This window comes from Callorhinchus milii, unplaced genomic scaffold (genome assembly GCF_018977255.1).
Source record: "Callorhinchus milii isolate IMCB2004 unplaced genomic scaffold, IMCB_Cmil_1.0 Scaffold3, whole genome shotgun sequence".
Taxonomy (NCBI): Eukaryota; Metazoa; Chordata; class Chondrichthyes; order Chimaeriformes; family Callorhinchidae; genus Callorhinchus; species Callorhinchus milii.
In genome coordinates, this window is record NW_024704744.1 from 77057274 (window position 1) to 77079237 (window position 21964).

Here is a 21964-nt window from a genome sequence, read left to right on the forward strand (position 1 = left end):
AGAGGAATATTAAAGATCTTGCAACACTTTTGGAAGTTCTTCTGGTGAACCGGCTAACAATTCTCCAGATAAATCAAATTTATTTCCAGACTGTTTGTTGGTGCACAAACTGAATGCTACTTTTGCCTATAAAACCAAATTGTACACTTGACACCTGTGAAGTGCTTTGAGACATTTTGGCAGCCTGACTCAGTTGGTAACATTCTCGCCTACGAGTCAGAAGGTTCAAGCTCCACTTGGGAAATTGAGCTCATAGTTAAACCTGAAACTCCAGTGAGGTGCTGGGGGAGTGCTGCAATGTTGGAACAAGATGTTAAACCAAGATCCCGTCTCCTTGTTCATTATAGATCATGTGGCATTGCTGAAAAAAAGTAGAGTCTCTCCTAGTGTCCTGGCCAACAAGCCTATAAAAAATTTAAAAAAGGCAAAATACTGCAGATGCTCGAAATCTGAAGTTCTGACGAAGGGTCATCTGCCTGAAACTTTAACTCACTTTTCGCTCTCCATAGATGCTGCCTGACCTGCTGAGTGTTCCCAGCGACTTCTGTTTTTAATCCTATAAAATTATCCATTCACTCATTGCTGTTTATGGGACATTGCTGTGCCAAATTGGCTCCAGCGTTTGTTGCAATATATACAAGTCACTACACTTTACAGTAAATCCTGTGGAGCGCTTTGAACTGTTTCTTTATGGATATCAAAGGCAAGTATTATTATTTATCTAACTACTCCCCGACACACATGCTCACTTCTGCCTCAATCACAATTGCAGGTCAGGCACTCCATGTCCTAACAACCCTCTGTGTAAAAAGAAGCGCTAACCTCTCCCATTTTTAGTTTGGTGATAACCTAATACCAATCCTCCCACCTGTTAATGCCTGTATTTAGGGCAGTGACCATGGTACAAATGCTTCCATTTGGGGGTAGCTTGTATGGAACAAGTCCCTATGGTTGGGGTAGGGGTGGGGGGGCAGTGACAATTTTACAAATAAAAGTAATTGTAAAGTCTATACCCATCTTTCTAAAATGCTCTGAGATGCTGCTCTGCATGAGGGACGCTTTACAAAATGTAAAGTTGCTGTTGTAGTTGGAGCAGTGACCGGTACGAAGCGCCTGTAACGGTAGCTGGTAGCGGTGACCGTAAAGCCCTCTGGTTGACGGAGGGATCAGTATTATCTGCGCGGTCGCATCACCTGGTAACGGCGTGCGGTGCTGGTGAACACCTACCTGTAGCTCAGTGGAGACCTGTAGCTCAGTGGTTAGAGCACTCGCTTTGCAAGCGAGAGACCTGAGTTCAATTCCAGGCAGAGGGCGAAACCTTGGGCAAGTTTCCTTACTCCACACAGAGCCTAATAATAATCCCTCCAAAACCAAAAACAATAATAAATTGGTCATTTTCAATCTACGACTGTTTGTGGGACATTGCTGTGCGCAATTGGCTGCCGCGTTCGCCCACAAATAGACAGTCAATTCACTTTACAGTGTGTTCTGTGAAGCGCTTTGGGACGTCTAGAAAACGTGAAAAGCGCTGTATCAAATGCAAGGATTATTATTATTATTATTATTATTATTATTATTATTATTATTATTATTATTATTACCTGTCCTGTAGGGCATTGTCAGCCAATGAATTGGATGGTGGTGGAAGCGCCCGACCATGTGATACGGAGAACCACTTGTTATTTGAGCTGTGTCCAGCTCTGCCTCTCTCTCCTCACGGTTTGCTCAGTGTAGAGGGCAGGAGCCTGGGGTGGGGGGTGTGGGGGGTGTGGGGGGCGCACAGGGGTCTGCAACTTCAGAGGTTATTTTCCCACAGTGCAGCCAAATCAGGATCGGAAGGGGATTGCGTGGAATGAACGTGTTCTTTTTGGAGGGGGGGATCGCCGGAGAATGTCACGTCTTTCCTGCTCTCCCCCCACCCTCCCCCACACCCCCACCCCCACCCCCACCCACACCCCCCGCACTGACAACTGAGCCGCGCAAAAAAAAACTCGGCAGTTCTCAAAACTGTCCATTCACTTCTCGCTGTCGTTGCCGGCGCCGGATCCCAGTCGGGATCGGATGCAAATCGCTGGCGGGTCAGTGGATATTCAGTGAGAAGCAGTTGTGACAAGAGAGAGAGAGAGAGAGAGAGAAAGAGAGAGAGAGAAAGAGAGAAAGAGAGAGGGGTGAAAAGTTCTGAACAGGGAGATCGCAACCACCAAACCCAGGACCCGATGCTCGGCGGTAGGACTCAAGTGCGTCTCTGTGGCCGTTTGAGAGCTTGAGAGCCTGGGACCTGGGAGCTGGGAGCTGGGAGCTGGGAGCTGGGATCTGGGAGCTGGGATCGGAGCTGGGATCGGAGCTGGGATTCCCATGGAAGCGCTGGAGTTGGACTGACATCTGATGGGATTTGGGGTGGGGGCGGGGGGGCGTGTGGGTTCTTTGCGCCTGGATTTGGGGAGATCATGGCGTTTACGTTCGCTGCCTTCTGTTACATGCTGTCCTTGGTGCTGTGCGCTGCCCTGTTCTTCTTCGCTGTCTGGAACGTAAGTATGTGGAGCAATGCAACGAATACCCCCCCCACCCCCCCCCACCACCACCCTTCCTGCTGGAGATCAAGGGGATGGACTGATGGGGAGAGGGAAGGGAGAGCAACGTGAGATGGTTGGGGGAAACGGTGGGTAGGAGAGAGTAGGGCAGAGAGAGATAGAGAGAGAGAGAGGGGGAGAGAGAGAAATGGGTGAAAGAGGAAAAGGGGATTGGAGAAAGAGGCAGAAAATGAAGGGGAGACAGAGAGAGAGAGAGAGAATGAGAGAGTTGGGGAAGATGGAAAGGGTTTGGAAGAGAAAGCTGGGTGTAAGAAGAGGGGAAGTAAAAGAGAAAGGCAAAAGCGAAGAGGTAGAAAGTCTACAGAGACTTGTACAAAGGCGAAGGAATTGAGAAAATATGGAGATGGACTGCGGTGGAGGTAGAGCACAATGCAATGAGTAAGAGAGCTGGATGGTCACACACATAGATTAAGACAATAATGATCCTTGTTATTAATAAAAAAATTCTTGCATTTGATGCCGTGCCTTTTCATGTTGGGAGGACGTCTCAAAGGGCTTCACGGGATTTCACTATCAAGTGTAGTAACTGTCTTTTGTAGGCGAAAGCGGCAGCAAATTTGCATACAGGAATCTCCTACAAAAGGCCATTATTAAGGCGTTTCAAACATCGTATGTTGTTTTACAGGGAATTGCTATTAAGTGTAGTGACTATGAATTTCTAGGCTCACAATGGCAAGCATTTTAGCTGGTTGTGAGATGTTATCCTCGTGCAAGGTACTAGATAAATCTGCCAATAAATTAAACTCCAGCAATACCCCAACACACCTTGTGGGGTCCCCAAGCCGTGGCTCTTGCCAACCTATGCCTAATCCCCTCTGGAATTAGGTAAACAGGGTGTTTCCCTTCAGGGAGAGTGTGCGTATTCCATTCCAGTACCATGGAAATTTCCAAGTATAAGTGACATACAAATGTAGATCTCTGTCTGGTTTGGATACTCTTAACAACAACAAATTTCTATTATTATAAATTTCAATTCAATTTACAGTATATCCTGTGAAGCGCTGTGATGGTGTCAGACACCCAGCAGATCAAAAAATAGGGAAATGCAGTAACCGATTTACACACAGCAAGATCTCACAAACTACCGATTGATGTGGAGAATTGGTGACCAAAATACAGGAAGAAACTTCCTTTTCTTTTCTAAAATACACAATCAATCTACTTTACAATATATTCTGTGAACCGCTTTGAGATGTCTCAACAATGTGATAGAGTGCTATATCAAATGCAAGGATTATTATTACAGTGTCAAGGGGTCTTTAGCTTATTGGAGAAATAAAGCGATGGAAAGAATGAAGGAAAATGTAACACAGATGGTCAGAGAGGATCTTTAAGTGTCAGGATGTGACTGGGTTGAGTACATTTTACATCACTGGAGTCAATTGTGTCCTTGGTTAAAACTAGTGTATTATGAGGCAGATGGGAGGAAAGCCTTTGAGTATCCTGTCTGTACTGTGTGACTGAGCCAGACCTGGTACACAAGAGCAAACAGTTAGAAATGACTGGCTGGTAGATGCAGCTGATGCCTGAGATATCTCTGCTATTCAATGATCATTTCCAATAACTCAACCCTTTTTATTTAAAACATCTTCCCAAAATATCTCGTAACTGTGCTGTCCCATTGTGCAATGTGGTTTGAGAAATATTTTGTACTATTTTGGAACATTTGGACCCGTTTGCATTTGTATTAATGTCCAAGCATTACAGAATTCTGGAATCTCTAGCCCTCTCCTGCAGTTCGCACCCTATCTTCCAAATGCCCATGTTAGGATTTTGAGCTCACAGTCTAGACTGAAACTCAGTCCTGGGGGATATGCTGTATTGTCAGAGATGCTAAACTTGGGATCAAATGTTAACCATAGGTCCCATATGTTTGTTCTCATGGACCTTAAACATATTTTGACACTATTGGAAAAGTGAAGGGTGTTCTGGCCATTAATCTTCCAGATAAAGTAATCATTCACTTGCTGTGGGCAAAATGGCAGCCACATTTGACGACAGATACCTAGGCACTATATTTGACAGCAGAATCCTGAGAAGCACTTTGAGAAGTTTCAATTTTATAGATCCTATAGATCCTTGTAGCAAATGCACAGATTATTTTTTCCTTAAACTCCTCCCATCATATCTATCCCTGGTAATTTATTTGGGTTCATAAAGGTGAGGAATGTCAGCATGTAATGGAACATTTTATTCCCCGATGTTGACATCAGTTAATGCTCTGTATCTATAGTGTCCGTCCAGCACTCCCAGGTCAGGTACAGCACGGGTTAGACACAGAGTAAAGTTCCCTTTACATTGCCCCATCCAACAGTCCAGCTCAGATTAAATACAGGGTAAAGATTCCTCTACACTGTCTATCCAGCACTCCTCGATTTACAACAACTACAATTTACACCCACACAATGCATTTCACAATGAGAAAAGTCTCTAAGAGCTTTACAAAGACTGAGCAGGAGCTGGAGTACGGTGAGTGGGCGGGTGAGGGGGTGGTGAAAAAAAGAAAAAAGAGGCAGGATTTGAGGGGCGGGATTTGAAAGTGGAGAGGGAAGGGCAACGTGAGGGGATTTTGGGCGAGAGTTCCAGAGAGGGGACAAAGTGTCTGAAGGCTTAATGATGAAGGTGGAGTAGTTTGCAGCATCGAGTAGGTCAGAGTTGGTGACTGGAGGGAGTGGCCAGACTAGTAGAATTGCAAGATATCACAGAGAAGGAATGGTGAAGACTGTGAAGACGAGGGCAAGAATCTACAATTGATTGAAAGAATCATTCCCATGAAACATACTCCCATGAAATTTTTTTGGCAGAATCAAATGAAGTGCTTTGAGCCATTCTCCTCATGTGACAGATGATATGTTAAATGCAAAGATTATTATTATTTTAGTACAGGTGCTGTATCAAATGCAAGGATATATTTTTTAAGATGGTTCAATCTCAGGAGCCTGCCCAACTCACACCGGCCAGTGTTCTCTGGGTGCAAAAAGGACGAAAAGGAATTGCACATCTCAGCACCGGCAAGCACACAGTCAGCAGCTGGAAGTGGAGACTCTTCAGCACAGCAAGAGCTTCCACACGTGTCAGACTCCCTGGCTGGCAGGGAGAAGATGAAACAGTGAATGAGATCGCAACCATGGCAACAATTTACAATCCTTCAGTGACATTGCCTGATTCTGCCAAAATGTTTTCATGGGAATATGTTTCATGGGAATGATTCTTTGAGTTTTTTCCTACATTCCTCCCTATTCCCACCCTGCCTGAATCTCCTGACCACAGTGGTCCATCCCACTGTAGCACTGTCACGTCTGTAGCTGTGGGGATGGGGGGCAAGCAGCACAGCTCTCTGCAATTACTGTCAAGCATCCCAATGATTGACAGGTTTGCCTGCCGCACTGTCCCAAACATTGAGTCAGTTAGTCCGGTGTATCTCCCTTTGTACTGCCATCCGAACACCACTTATTAACCCTTTAGGCAGAGAAGAGGTGAGTGAAGTGTTGGCATCACTGGGAGAGAGTCCCGTATGCAGGGGAAACAGGACTGGCATGTCCATGTGTTTGTGTGTATTTGATTACACAGTGAACACAAACATGTGTATATATGATTGTGTGTGTTTAGCTGTGTGCATGTGGTTATTTTGTGGATGAGTCTGAGTTTTTGTCAGTTGGCGAAGTGTGTGTGTGTTAGTGTGGTGGTGGTGGATTTTTTAATGTGTGTCAGTATGGGGGTAGGCTGTGTTGTGTGTCTGTGTGTGGGTATGTGTGTCTCAGTGTCGAGAAGGATGTCAGTATGGGGGAAGATGTATGCTTGTGGTGTAAGTGTGGGGTAGGGGGACAGCACATATCTGCTATAACTCCATATACAGGTTGTGTGTGTTTCAGATTATCGCATGTGATGAATTATGTACGGACCTCAGGAGCCCCATCGATCAGTGCAATCCTGTACATGCGGTGAGTCCATCTCTGACAGCACACAATGTAATAGATTCAACTCTCTTTGCTGGAATACTCTCCACAGCCAATGTGAGAGCGCCTCTCAGTTGGGTCTCCTATCTCAGCCTACACGGGTGTCTCCGATCTCCCCTCTCCATCCCAGCAAAGTTTTTAGCCACAGTGTTTAGCTTTGTATCAACCTTGAAAATGACTCCACATTGCTCCCTCTCTTCCTATCTTCAAAACTCTTCTAAAAATCTACCTCTCTGACTGTGTCTTCGGTCACCACCCTATACCACTATTCATTCCATCTTGCTCTGTGATCCACACGTCAATGAAAACCTTTCAAGACCTGATCCTACATGAAAGACATCATATTAGGGTCTTCCCTCTCCTCACACAGGGGTTTCATCTCACACACATTTAAGGTGTGCCTTGTTGGTTCCCGTGCCCATCGCCCCAATTCTCACCTGGCTCCTCTGTTCCTTGCTCCCAAAAGAGTTCTTCCACTCAGCAAACTCAGGTCTGTTACACAGTCCCCTCATCAGTTACCCCAACACCAGAGTCTGAGCCTTCAGAAACCAGGGCTCAGACTCTTGAACTCTCTCCCCCTCTACTGCTCCATCTTGCTTTCTCTCTATCTCACTTTAAATCCAGCCTGAAACTCTACCTCTTGGACTGCATTGACAATCATCTATCACTTCCTCCTTTTCTCAGTACCCAATGCCATTTTTGTGAAGTCGTTCAAGACATTATCCTATGATGGGAATGGCAATATATAAATGCATAAAGTTGTTGCCTTAGCCACTGTGGGCTGAGCTCAGTGAGTGAGACTGACATTCATTTCTCTTTCTCTGGCAGCGTGAGAGGCTGAGAAACATTGAGCGGATCTGCTTCTTACTACGAAAGGTGAGTACTTTCTAGTCCAGATACTGATGCCATTGAATCACAACAGCCCATATCTAGGTACTGGCAGGTTAGTTTTCTTATATGAATATTGGGAGTCAAAAGTGTAATATTCAAGTAGGGTCATAAAATCAAGTTCAGCCTCATTCAGTCGGATGCACCATTACCTCTGGATCCTACCCAGCTTTGGGACGCTACCCTGCATGAAGGGCGCTATATGCAAGTTGTTATTGATGATTCAGCAGGCTGAAGGATTGTTTGTGGTACAATCCTTCAGGTGAGAAATTAAACCATCCTCTGGTTGGCCAACAAAATAAATGTTTCTTGATTTGTGCATAAATCTATGCTGTTTTATTATTTCTATCATTATATTGTTGGCCAACAAAAGGTTGGCCACAACTGCGTTAAAGCAAGGTTCTGTGTTCCACTGATTAAAAACAAAAGAATTGGGTATTGTGCCTATATCAAGTGTAAGCCATTTTGCTCACAGGAAGTACCATAGTGTAGTGGTTAGCGTGCTCGCCTCAAGAGAATCCAGGTTCGATTGCTGGGCAGGGCGAAATCTTAGGCAAGTTTCCTTACTTCACACACCTCTGCTTACCTAGCAGCAAGAAGGACTCCGGTTGCTAGTTGGGTGGCGGGTCACTTTCCGGGGTAATAATCTCCCACCCCACCCCCCCAAAAGATGTGGTCACTCAATCTACCACTGCTTGTGGGACACTACTGTGTACAATTGGCTGCCGCGTTTCGCTCACAGAATACACCGTTAATCGACCTTGCAATATATTCTGTGAAGCGCCGCTTTGAGACATCTCAACGACATGGTAAGTCACAATATCAAAAGCAAGGGTTATTTATTTTAATATCTGATATGACGATCAGCACCTTTGACAATATAGTGCTCTTCCAATGCTACACTGAGTGTCAGGTTAAACTGTGAGCTTAAATTCTGCCATGAGGCTTAAACCCACAAGCATCTGACCCATAGGGAGAGTGCAATCAATTGAGTCGAGCTGGCACTGTATTTTTGTGATGTCTGTATTTCATAAAACTTGATTTCTTTAATTCAGTTCTGTGCGTGGTCGTTGCTTCATATGCAAATGAGATTTCACAGTGATCTGTGTTGCAACAACACAACAACAACAACAAAATTACATTTATAGAGCGTCTTTCATGTTGGGAGGATGTCCCAAGGCACCTGACAGTCAGGGGTCAGGACCCGAGCATGGAGAGGGTATGAAGGAAGGCAGAGAGGTGGGAGGGCGACTGAAGGCACGATCGAAGAGGAGGGTCTTGAGACTGGCCTTGAAGAAGGCAAGGGAGGAAATGAAGTGAAGGGACTGTGAGATGCAGTTACACAGTGTGGGGGCATAGAGGCTGAAAGCCCGGCCGCCGATGGTAGGGTGGGTCGGGTGGGAGACAAGGAGCAGGCCGGAGCCCGCTGAATGGAGGCAGTGGAGGAGTCTGGCTATGTTGCGGAGGCGGTGGTAGGCAGTGCCGGTCATGGCGCAGATGTGGGGCAGAAAGGAAAGTTCAGGGTCAGATAAGACATCCAGGTTCCTGACTGGCTTAGTGAGGTTGAGTGTGCAGCCGTGGAGGCTGATGCTGCCAGAATTTGAGGTGTGGAGGCGCTGGCGCGAGCCAATCAGGAGGGCCTCAGTCTTTCTGACGTTCAGTTGGAGAAAGTTGTCCCTCATCCAGGACTTGATGTCGGACAGGCAGCCAGTCAAGACGGCAGTAGTCTTGAAGTTGAGAGTGGAGGTAGAGAGATAGAGTTCAGTGTCATCCGCATACATGTGGAAATTTACCCCATGTCTGTGGATAATGGGGGAGAATGTAGAGGGTGAAGAGGAGGGGACCGAGGACAGAGCCCTGAGGAACACCACATGACATGGTGCGGGGGCTGGAGGAAAAGCCGTTTGCTGAGACGAAGTGGAGGCGGTGTGAAAGGTAGGAACTGAACCAGTCAAGGACAGAACCTTGCAATAACTACAGCTTGGGTTCCTAAATCCACATATTAAATAAATTATGTAGGAATGCAACATTCTTTGTTCTATTATCTGATTTGAATAAAACTGAGTTTTCTGCATACAAACATTGCTTTGAAGTATAAATATTCCACCCAATTCTGACATTTGAAATTACATTTCTTTGCCGGCCTCCAGATATAACTTGCACTAGCGGATTCTCAGCAATCGTTAACAATATTTAGCAACAACAACTTGCAATTATATAGCGCCTGTCATGTAGAATAATGTCTCTGAGCGGTTTACAGTGAGGGAGAAAGGGGAGGGGGGATATGAGTAAATCACAGTTGATGCAGTTGGATTGTGGAGTTCTGTAGCTTATTGGTTAGAGCACCCACCTCGTAAAGGACCAGGTTTGATTCCCGGGCAGGGCGAAACCTTAAGCAAGTTTCCTTCTCCACACGCCTAACAGTAAGTAGGAACCTGGTTGTTAGTCGATTGGCGGAGCAGACAGTTTTGAATCAGCTGGAGTTTATGGATCATGGAATTACGTTGGAGTCCTGTAGCTCAGTGGTTAGAGAACTTGCCTCACAAGCAAGAGACCTGGGTTCGATTCCTGGCAGGGTGAAACCTTGGGCAAGTTCCTTACTCCACACACCTGATAATAATCCCTCAGGGGAAAAAAAAATTTGTGGCTTCAATCCATGACTGTTTGTGGGATACTGCTGTGCGCAATTGGCTGCTGCATTTCGCCCACAAATATACAGCCAATTCACTTTACATTATATTTTGTGAAGCGCTTTGAGACATCTAGAAGACGTGAAAAGCGGTATATCAAATGCAAGGACTATTATTATTACTACTTGAGACTGTCGAGGACTGTATTGGAAGAGTGTACGTAAATGAGGGCTCTAGTGACATTTGGTTTGAAACAGGAGAATAAGCAAAGGTTAAGAAAAGCAATCTTGGTCGAGGACTGAATGTGAGGAAGGGAGTGAGGATTGCCAAGGTTGCACACTGGTTCAATGAGAGCGAGGTCAAGGAGAATGGAAGTCAGTGGTGGAAGTAAGAAGACATTGGTGGGAACTGGAGGAATGGCTTCTGTCTTGTCCATGTTAAGCTATAAGAAATTGAGACTTAATAATCAAGTGTAATGGTCATCAATGGACTTAGAATCAAGAGTAGAAGTGAGATAGATTTGAGGGTCATCTGCATACATGTGGAAGTTAACCCTATGTCTGCAGATGATGTTGCCAAAAAGGAGCATGTAGAATAAAAAAGGAGGGGACTGAGGATACAATCCTGAGGTGCTCTGCAGGTACAAGGGTGGGAGGAGAATCATCTTGAATTCCTGCATAATATTTGTTAGCTTGGTAGCACTCTTTGGTCAGAGATTGTGGGTTCAGGCCCTATGTTGGGACTTCCAGCTCACAGTTCAGGTTGCTGCTCAAAATGCAGTATTGGGGAGCACTGTATTGTTAGAGATCCCATTCTTCAGATGAGATGTTAAAACAAGGGTCTGAATGCCCTTTTAGGGGCATGTTAAAGATCCTGTTAGAAAAGAGAGAGGAGATGTTCCCAGTGTTGTCAATAATCCTCCAGATCAGTTGATCTTTCATTAACTGTGCACAAATAGCTCTTATGTTTGCCCATAGAAACAGATATTCCACATGACAGCAATTACTTATGAGACATTTCAAAGCTGTATTAAACGCAAGGATTATTTTCATTATTTCTGCACAGTCTGCATTTCCCAAACAGCTGCTTGATGTGCTCATTAGATGGGGGGTGGGGGGACAACAGGTTGATGTATTTTTATTTTTGGAGTGTTACAGCAAGATTGCTGATCACAACATCATGTCCCTATGGCAACGGCTGCTGGATGTAACACGCAGCTGCTGGATGTCAAAGAGCACAGATTAACATTAGTTAAAGCACAAAGCTACCGGCAGATAGCTGTGGGATTTTTACTAATCAATATTCAGAATGGACCACTTCTCTTTGACCTGTTCACGTGCACCACCCTAACTCTGCAATCTCCTCCAGCCCCACTCCTCTGCCCACTGCTTCCACTCTGCAAACTCGGGACTGCTGCACGCCACATGTCTCCTACATCCCACCAGCGACAGCCACATTTTCAACCACATTGCTACCAGCTCTGTGGAACTTTCTCCCTTCTTGTGCCTTTCCTCCCTAGTTTCAAAACCCTTTCTAAAAAGACTGTGCCTACGATCACTTTCTCCTTATAATATTAGTAATAATAATCCTTGCATTTGATATAGCGTCTTATCATGTGGTTGAGATGTGTCAAAGCGCATAGAATATACTGTAAAGTGGATTGACTGTGTATGTTGTGGGCGAAACTTCCTTCTTACCTTGCTCAGTGGTCCACACCTGTCAACTACTTTGAGACATTCATTCAGGATCATTACTGTTGGTCCTGTGTGTGCCCAATGGAGGAAGAGGCGATGACCATAATAAATGCACATTGTACACAATGTCAATGTAGAATGACACCCTACTAAGTTGGAATAACTGTCCCTGAACTCTTTCACATTCTGAATGGGAAGCTGCCCTCACCAGAGTATTGACCTCTGGTGAATGCAGATATTTCTGACATCGTGCACAGGGCTTGCAGCTGGTCCTCACACGACAAAGCACTCTGGGCTTCTGAGGGATGGCAAGACAAGGATCATAGTGTTGGGTGGAATTGTTTTTAGACTGAGAAGCTGAGGCAAAGGGGACAAGGCCGGTAAAAAGGGAGAAAGAAAGAATGCAGCACTTTATTACATTGAACCGTCTCAAAGTGATTTGTAGAGAATTAACGTCAAGTGGTAACTATTCTTGCTGGCAAATGCAGCAACCGTAGAGTTACACAGTGATAAGACATGGAAACAGATCATTCAGCGCCTTGGGACGTCCTCCCGACGTGAAAGGCGCTCTATAAATGGAATCTTCTTGTTGATATTTGGCTCAACATGTCATGGTGGTTTAAAATTGCACACAAGTCCTAACCCCTTCTATACCCTTCACCAGTATCCCTCTATTCCCTTTCCTCTCGTGTGTGCAACAAGGACCTGTGGTGTGTTTATGTAATCTTGCTGTGGGCAAATTGGCTGCCGTGTTTGAAATACACAGTCAATACAGTATAATTTATGTAGTTATTTGAGATGTTTTGAAGGTGGAGGTACTGTATCAACGCCACGATTATTATATAATAATAATCCTTGCATTTGATATAGTGCCTTAGCACATCTTTGAGACGTCTCAAAGTGCTTCACAGAATATACTGTGAATTTGCTGTAAATCTCGTGGGTGAAAACGCGGCAGCCAATCATGCACAGTAGTGTACCACAAAGAGTCGTAGATTGAAGTAACCAATTTATTATTATTATTTATGTTTTAAGGAATTATTACACTCGGAAAAGCGATCTGCTGATCTATATATTTTTAAATGGTTTGAAGCCGGAGATATATAAGGATCCAAATGAGCACAATTTGCAAAAGAAATTGTGAATACTGTAGTGAATCCTGCAGGCATCTAGATGTTTCTCTGTAACACCTCTTGGATGCTGATCTCAGTGCCAACATCCTAACTGCATAGCAAGAGATCAATGCCTGAGTGGAGTTCCTGAGCTGCTGTTTGTATTGTTTCTGGATTCCTGTATTGTATTAGTTAGAGCACTCGCCTCACAAGGAGAGACCTGGGTTTGATTCCCGGGCAGGGCGAAACCTTAGGAAAGTTTCCTTATTCCGCATGCCTCTGTTTGCCTAGCAATAAGTAGGAACCTAGTTGTTAGTTGATTGGCGGATCTCTTTCCAGCGGTAATAATCCCTTCAAAAAAAATAATAATAACTAATATTAATTTGTTTATTCATTCCACAATAGTTTGTGGGACACTGCAATGCGCAATTGGCTGCTGCGTTTTTCCCACAAAAATATACAGTCAATCCACTTTACAACAGCAACAACTTTGATTTATATAGCGCCCTCCACACCAGATGGCATCTCAGTGTGCTTCAAAGTAACAGATCCTGGCGCCGAGCCAGGGGGAGGGGGAGGAAGCTGACCAAAGGCGCGATCAAAAAGAAAGGTCTTCAGCAGAGACCTGAAAATAGGAAGAGAAAGGCCGAGGCGAAGGGAGTGAGGAAGGGAGTTCCAGAGCCTCGGGGCATGGTGGTACTGTTTTGAGGAGAGAGGAGGTTAGAGAGGTGTGTGTGTGGGGGGGGGGGGGGGGGGGGGGGGGTGCAGAGGAGTGGAGGGTTTTGAAGACAAGGGTGAGGATCTTGAAATCGATCCTTTCTGGGACAGGCAGCCAGTGCAGTCTGGTGAGGACTGGGGGGAGCGGAGTTCGGTGCGGGTGAGAATGCAGGCAGCAGAGTTTTGAATAATCTGGATTTTATGGATGGTAGTGGAGGGGAGGCCGTCGAGGAGGGCATTTGAATAGTCCAGCCGAGAGGTGACAAAGGTATGGACCAGGGTTTCAGCAGCTTTTGAAGTGAGGTATTGGCAGAGACGGACGATGCGTCGGAGGTGGAAGAAGGCGGTGCTGGTGAGGAACCGGATGTGGGGGAGGAAGGATAATTGGGGGTCGAACCTGATGCCTAGGTTCCGTATGGGTTCGGAGAGTTTTAAGGGGAGGTCGGGTAGGTGGAGGAGGTGAGAACCGTGAGATTTTAGATGTTGACGAGAGCCAAAGAGCCAAAGCCAAAAAGTAAATTCTGTGAAACGCTTTGGGATTTCTCGACAATGTGATAAGGCGCTATAAGAAATACAAGGATTATATTATCCCTTCGCAAAAGAATCTCGTAGTTGCAGCAAAGCCTCCATCCATACACTTCCGGTAAAATCAGAATATATCAAATAGCAGCACGCATGAAGTGAAGCGAACTGTCACATCCCCCATTACTTTTGATGCCAGATCGCAGCACTTTATGAATAATAGAAAAAGGTTGCATAATGCAGATTGTACAAACAGTACAATTTACAGCTCACACTGATGCTTTATCATCTGAACTAGTTCAACAATGCATAACGCCATCGATGCACACTCCTAATGGACAAAATATCCATAAAACAACACAAAATCGAAAGCTTCCATAACCAGTGCTAGATCACTAACATTATTTTGTTGCCACAAACTCTGTGGAAGGGAAACTGTCGTAACAATAAAGATAGTTTATGATTACAAAATATTTTTCTGTTTTATGCATCCTAACCCTAACCCTAAGTGAAAGAATAATCCTTGCGTTTGATACAGTACCTGTCGCGGAGTCCTGTAGCTTAGTGGTTAGAACACTTGCCTCGCAAGCAAGAGGACCTAGGTTTGATTCCTGGGCAGGGCAAAACGTTGGGCAAGTTTCCTTACCTCTCACGTCTCTGTTTGCCTAGCAGTAAGTACTTGTTGTTTGATTGGGGGATCGCTTTTCTGGGGGTAATAATCCCTTCAAAAAAAAATAATAGTTTGGTCACTCAATCCATGACTTTTGTGGGGTGCCTTCTGTGTGCAATTGGCTGGCGCGATTCGCTCACAAATTAAACTGTCAATTAACTTTACAATATATTCTGTGGCGCTCTTTGAGATAAGGAGCTACATCAAATGCAAGGATTATTATTATTGTTACCTATATAACATCTTAAAGCGCTTCATGGATAATTGCTGTCAAGAGTGGTTCCTGGGTATTTGTAGGTAGATGCAGCAGCCAAGTTGCACAGAGTAAGGGGCCATATATAGCTATGAAGTGAATGACCAATTTATTTGGATGATTATTGGAAGCAGCCATTCTCTTTTGCAACAGCATCCAATAGTGTTTATTCAGCAGGGGATTTTTGATCAGTTCAAGTATTTGATGCACATGAAAAGCCATCACTATGTTTATGAGTTTATTTCTATTTATTTATTTATTTATTTATTCAAACCAGACTGAGTTCCACATATACATACCACCTACACATAGAAATTTCTCTGTGTCAGGAATGGTCACTGTTGCTCTTTCCGCACTCTGCTTATCTAATTCAGATATTAGGTAAAGGTTGGTAAGAGCCAAGACTCGGGCATTGCTTGAGATTAACCAGTTAATAAGTAAAGCTCGGATGCAGAAGAAATATAGCACAGCATGAAGTGAACTGAACTGATTTTGACCATCCTGGCCTGGCACGATATGGTAACCTTTACGCAGCTTGTCCACCTCGGACCACTGTACCCATTAGGGCTTTGGCTTGCAGGGTTAACAGGAGCAGAGTGGGAAGATCCAGTGACTGGTCTGCTCTTCCAAGTCCTGCTAACCAGCCAGACAGTGTTGTCATCAACAGTGCCCAGGAAGACTGCGGACCCCCCGGCTCAGGAAACGGACTACTGAGAATGTCATGGATAATTGACTTGATTCTGATACTCCTTTGCCAGGCTTGTCTCCTTGACACCACGCCAGACTCAAGGAGACTCCACTTAAGTCCCCTTTGAGGAAGATTAATTTATCTCTAGGCATCTGACAAGTGCAGAATTGACCCTTACTAGGTGCCAGAAACTGTTTGCAAGACTCTTGGTAAGGAGTATATCTCAGTACAACTCTGGTGTCCCCCAAGCCCTGGCTCTTGCCAGCCTACAACTAACACTCACTGGAGTTAGGTAAACAGGGTGCTTCCCCCCAGGAAGAGAGTGCACATTCCATTCCAGATAGTGGCATTTTCATGTATAACTGGCATCCATTGAAATTCTCAGAATGGTTTGGATACTCTTTAGTATGCTGATGGGTTTTTGCATGTGTCAAGATAATCAGTTGACCTAAAAAACAGCACAACTCCGCATGAAATGCATGAGATCACTGCCACCTCAACCTGCACACAGCTCAGACATACCCCTACTTAATGAGCGGTGGTCTCACCAATTGGAGTTTCAACAGCAGCAGCTTACAATGCTCACAAATCACTATAGATATCAAGCCCAGGTATATGAGCACATGTGCATCAACCCAAACTCTAGATAACTTCTTCCAGCAGCTGTTGTTTCAAGCCTCAAATATCAGTTATTTGAGGTGAAGTTGTACACTTGCTGTATATTCTGCAGGCTGAGGGTCACGTATTGTGTAACTGAGCGGAGTTGTTGTATTTTCAGTAGGGTAAGGGTTACTCACTGCGTAGGTATGCAGAATGACTGTATATTAAGCAAGGTGAGGGTTACTCTCTGTGTAGGCGTGTAGAGTCACTGCATATTTAGCAGGATGAGAGACTAGATGATGAGTGCTGTAGATAGAGCATTCATTAAGCAGCACATTGCTGGGTCCTTGCTCGGCAATTCTTCTCTGGCTTGTTTATCACTGATTGCTAATGTGAATAACGGTGCGCAGAGACCTGATGACCTTCCCCAAGACTCTGGCTAGTTCAATTGGTGGCATCTCAACAGGACGGGAGTCGGTGTCAAGCTCAGTGTTCTGCTTGGGGAGGACGCTGTTTGCTTGGATCGTCTGTTAATTGATTTGCTAATGCTCCTGTCAGTTATGAAGTGCCCGAAATACCTGTAGGAGACAGCGCTGTCTTTTCATATCTCCCTTAGGCTCCCGACAGAGTAAAGATTGTTAATAGGAGGCTCGGCACATTGCAAGGACTGTCAGGGAAATCAAATTGACACTCACTCAAAATGATTTGGTAAAAGCTACCCTTTTTGCATTTGGAGGGTGTAGTTTGGATACCTACCCACACTTGTTGAGGCTACAGTAGGAAGAAGAATAGTGGAGATGGAGGAAATTGGAGCTGGGATGTCAAAGAGGTTGGAGGTGATGGGAAAAGGAGATGAAAGATAGTAATAATAATCCTTGCATTTGGTATAGTGTGTTTCATGTCAGGAGGACTCTCAAAGAGCTTTACTGTTAGGTGCAATCACTGCTTGGTACCAATGGGTTGCCGCGTTCACAGACAATGACCCACATTCATGAAATCAATGACTAATTTTGTTTGATTTTATTTGGAGGATTGTTGGCCAGAATGGCAGATAATGGGGAGAGGTGTTGCAAGTATGTGAACATCCTGTGGTCAAAGTAGCAAAGTTATTTTAACTAAGTATGGAAGGAAAGCTGGCACTGATTGATCACAGTCCTGGCAAACAAACTTCCATTTATATAGCGACATTCACATAGGATAGTGTCTCAGAGAGCTGAAACCTTAATCAATTTCTGTCAGAGATATACACCCACACGCACAGAGTGTAAGTGTGTGTGTGTGTGTGTGTGAGAGAGAGATAGAGAGAAGAGTTACAGAGAAACAGGGGATTAACCCTGCCCATGTGAGGAGGGAAGAGTGTAACATTATAGCCTCAGAGGGATTTGGGGCAAAAACCCTTGCCCGTGGTGGGGGTTGCTAACACTGAGTCAAGAGGGATACCTGGATGGGAATAACACAGTGGCCAGTGCGGGAGGGGAGGGTAGTACTGTGGCCTGGGAAAGGGAGCAGTGCTAAACAAATCAAGGCGTAGAATGTGCGTAAGAGAAAGAGAGAGAGTTAGTGCTTGATTGAGTGAGAGAACAAGTGTGTGTGAGACAGAGAGAAGGGGAAATTAAAAAATTTTGGTCTAACACAAAGAGTCTATCTCTGTAGCTCAGTCATAGGTTCTTTGACCAAGAACAATGCCACTGCAGTCACCAGAGAGGTCTTCCAACTGATCTGTGGGTCTAAGATGGATTGTGTCTGCAGAGACCCGGAAAGGGGGGGGAAAGGGATCCTTAATGTAGCCCTGATCCTCATGGCCACCTTTGTTTGTAGCTGCATGAGGCTGTGCCTGACGCCCCGCTATGCCGGCAACAGATGCCTCTATGTGCTGGGTTTCTACCTGTACCTGGTGCTAAGAAGACTGGGTCTGGCAGAACTGCCTCAAAATGTTCCACACAGTTAGAGTTGAACCATCCTATGTTGAGAAATTCCTGAAGAACATCGTCCCAAACCCCCGCCAATCACTGAGTGGTCCGTGCGGCAGGTAGTCGAAACAGTTCGAAAGGGGGAGAGGGCAGACCTGATGGGGAGGTACCCTGCAGCGATGGCCAGTTACGTCTGGCAAAATGCCTCGTCACCGGCCCTGACCAACAACCATCAGGACAATGCTTGGCTGGTGGTAAAAGGAGTCCTCCCCCTCAGGGCTTTCATGCATGCTCAAGTTGTGGGCCAGTTAGCACGTTGCTCTTGGGCCAGCTGCAGAGGCCAGGAGACCATGGACCACTTCTTCCTGGAGTGTTGTTTCGCAAAGGCAGTTTGGAATAAGATGGAATGGATTCTCTCGTGGTTCGTTCCTGGGGACTCCCTGTCACGGCACCCGGGGCTGTATGGCCTCTTCCCAGGCACTCAATATCACATCGAGTGTGCCTGGAGGATCATAAACTCGGTAAAGGAGGCCCTTAAGCCTTCCCAAAATCAGGTGTTCTTATGTCAGAAGGAGGAGACAGTGAGGGCCTGCCTCAGGATTGTGCCCACTAGGATCAGGGACTAAATACTGAGGGACAAGCTAAAATTCGGCTCAACCGCGGCAAAGGCCAGATGGGGCCTGACCCCGGCAGGAGCCGCGCCGGCACAAACCGCTCAGGGCGCACCCACCGGATAGCCCACGAACGCGCCCAAAACTGACTGAAGTAAACGTAAGGACACAGAAGGACGCACGAGATGTAACCAAAGAGCGTCCCGAAAATGTATGCATGGTAAACGTATGCGTGTACAGTGCACATCGGGGCACCTTCCTAAAGTGGCAAGTGCACCTTATCAGGGTGTGAGCGGGCGCCCACGTGGATATGGCGTACACAGGGGCGACTCCTGATTGTTTTAAAGGGAGAGTCCCAAAAAACGTGCGCACAACCTATTTGCGGTGAAGCGATGCACCGTAAACCATGGAATGGTTTTTGAATCGGGAGAAAAGGAAAATTTGTAACAGAAGATGTACATTGTGTTTGTTTGGGATTTCTGTTGTACTAAGATTATATTTATAAATAAATATATATTTTCAAAAAAAAAAAGAAACAAAGAGTCTATCTGGTGCTCAGAGGAAAGTGACTGTGACGCTAAAGGTGTATTTCTTTCCCGATGTAGCTGGTGCTGCCAGAGTTTTCCATTCACGGACTATTCTGTATCATGTTCCTGTGTGCGCAGGAGTGGCTGACTCTGGGTCTCAATATCCCGCTGCTCTTCTACCACCTCTGGAGGTAAGTCTGCCAATGTTGTGTGCCATCGGTATTCACATCATTCGGTGTTCAACTCAAACACGTAGCCAACTGCCAACATTGGAACATGGTGTGAAGGGAGGGATCTCTCAGCCGCTCAGTGAGGACTGCCTGTATGTGTGTGTGTGTCTGCACATCCATTTATATGTTCCTGCATGTATATTCATTAGTCTATGTGCCTCATTATATGAGGTGGGGGAAGTAGAGGTAACACTAGGGCCCCAGAGACAGAATATCTGCCCCCAACTTCTGGAACTCCATCCCGAATCCCTCTGCCACGGCCCCCTGCCTTGCCTCCTTCAAGGCCTGCCTCAAAACCGTCCCCTTTGATCTTTGGCCACCTCCCAACACCCCTACCTTCCAGCCCTCTCGATTCTAAACCCCAGCTCGGGTGCAAACCCTTCACTGTCCAGCACCTTGGGACGTCCTTCTGACATGAAAGGCGCAATACAAAAGTAGTTTACTGTTGTCCAGCACTATATGACTGTAATTTACTTGTTGCATTTTGTTGTTGTTGTTGCTATGGCCCCAGAGAGGCATAACACTGCAGCTCCAAAAGAGGGTAACAAGCTCAGCCACTGGAGTTAACAATGTGGTGCTGGGGAGGGGTTCTGCAGTACTTGGGTTGTCTGCAGAATAATCAGATTAAAGAGTCAGTGTGTTCCATTTCCACCCATGTCGGGAGCGAAGTGGACACTGGCTATTTTAGGCTAGTTCTGGTGTGGGCTTGAGGTGATGGGCCGATGAACCGAGCCAAGCTGACAACTTCATCTGCTTCCCCAGCGCTCATGCCTTCCTCTTCCCTATGTACCAGGTACTTCCATAGCCCCGAGGACCACAATGAATTAATGTATGACCCTGCTGCAGTGATGAATGAAGAGACCCTGAACTACTGCCAGAAGGAGGCCTGGTGCAAGATGTCGTTCTATTTGATGTCCTTCTTCTTCTACCTATACAGGTGAGGCTGCCCCTCTGTCCCTCTCTCCCTCCCTGGACTTCTCACTCATTCATGGGAGTCATGGAATCCCAAAATCTTTACAGCACAGAAGGCTATTTGACCTAATGTCTTATGGTGCTAGGTGCCCACTGGTGTAATCTACACTAATGCCATGTGCCTGCTCTTTTCCCTTTCATGCCTATCCAGCTCCCTCACTGGAGCTCTTTATTCTAATCCTATTACTAATACTAGTAATCCTTGTATTTGATATAGCGCCTTATCACGTCATTGAAATGTCTCATAGTGCGTCACGGCATATACTGTAGAATGAATTGACTGTATATTTGTGGGCAAAACGCGGCAGACCATTGCACACACCAGTGTCCCACAAACACTGAATTACCAAATTATTACTTTTATTTATTTGTATTTTTGAAGGGATTATTACCCCAGAAAGTGATCGGCTAATTGACTAACAATCGGGTTCCTACTTACTGCTAGGTAAACAGATGCATGTGGAGTAAGGACTCTTGCTCAAGGTTTCACCCCACCAGGGAATCGAACCCAAGTCTTTCACTTGCGAGGCGAGTGCTCTAACCAATACGCTACAGGGCTCCACAGGCCTATTCCCTACAGGACTATTCTCATTGCTCTTTCCCCATCATGACTATGCAATTGCAACATCTCCCAGAGGAGGTCTTCATTCCAATCGCATTCCCCAGCCTGGCGACTGTGAGAATTGCAGAATCCGTGTTGTTAGTTTTTGAGTGGTTACCCATTGCTAAAGAGTGAAGGATCAATGGTGTGTGGAGTTGCATGCTGACTTCTTGGGAAGTGTGAAACCTTAGAGACAGAATGGCTCCATTTTAATAATCGTTGCACCTGTTATATAGTAGCACCTATAACATCAAAACATCTTGGAACAAGTACTCCACAGTAAGTGTGGTGACTGTTTTTATAGGCCGGTACAGCAGCAATTTTGCACTGAATATTGTTCACCAGGAGAAACTTCCTTCTTTCTTTCAATAATGTTGCGGGATCATTAACAATTCGCCTGAACCGAGAGACGGTTCAATCTCTCGTCCAACTGGCCATATAATAGATTTAGTTTTTGTTGGCTTCTTTTCAGTTTACAAATTTATTCTTGTTTCAATTTGTCAAAGGGTTTAAACAAGCTTATTTTGTGTTTTTTCTTCCCTTCACAGTATGATCGACAAGCTAGTGAGCATCTAATCAGAAGGCCGCAATTTTGTGTTTAAAAGAAAATCAAGGAAGCGAGAGAAAGAGAACAGAGAGATACAGATAGATAAACATGTCGGAGACACTGGTTTCATCCTTGACCCCACTCACCTCTTCCTCACACAATCAGTGGAGCAGCGAGTCAGACACTTCGGCCGAGCTTGGTGGAAGAGTGAAGAGCAGTGGAAGGATTGATCAGCCTGACATATC

General features: G+C 45.4%; 1 protein-coding gene across 1 annotated transcript; it reads left to right on the forward strand.

Moving 5' to 3' along the window:
* Window positions 1-1998: 1998 nt before the first annotated feature.
* Window positions 1999-21771, forward strand: cnih3 (cornichon family AMPA receptor auxiliary protein 3). The gene is made up of 6 exons (XM_042332700.1): window positions 1999-2528; window positions 6464-6532; window positions 7376-7423; window positions 19448-19560; window positions 20393-20536; window positions 21721-21771. Exons 1-6 carry the CDS (start codon window positions 2448-2450, stop codon window positions 21746-21748), a joined length of 483 nt encoding a protein of 160 aa, XP_042188634.1. The 5' UTR covers window positions 1999-2447; the 3' UTR covers window positions 21749-21771.
* Window positions 21772-21964: the final 193 nt, after the last annotated feature.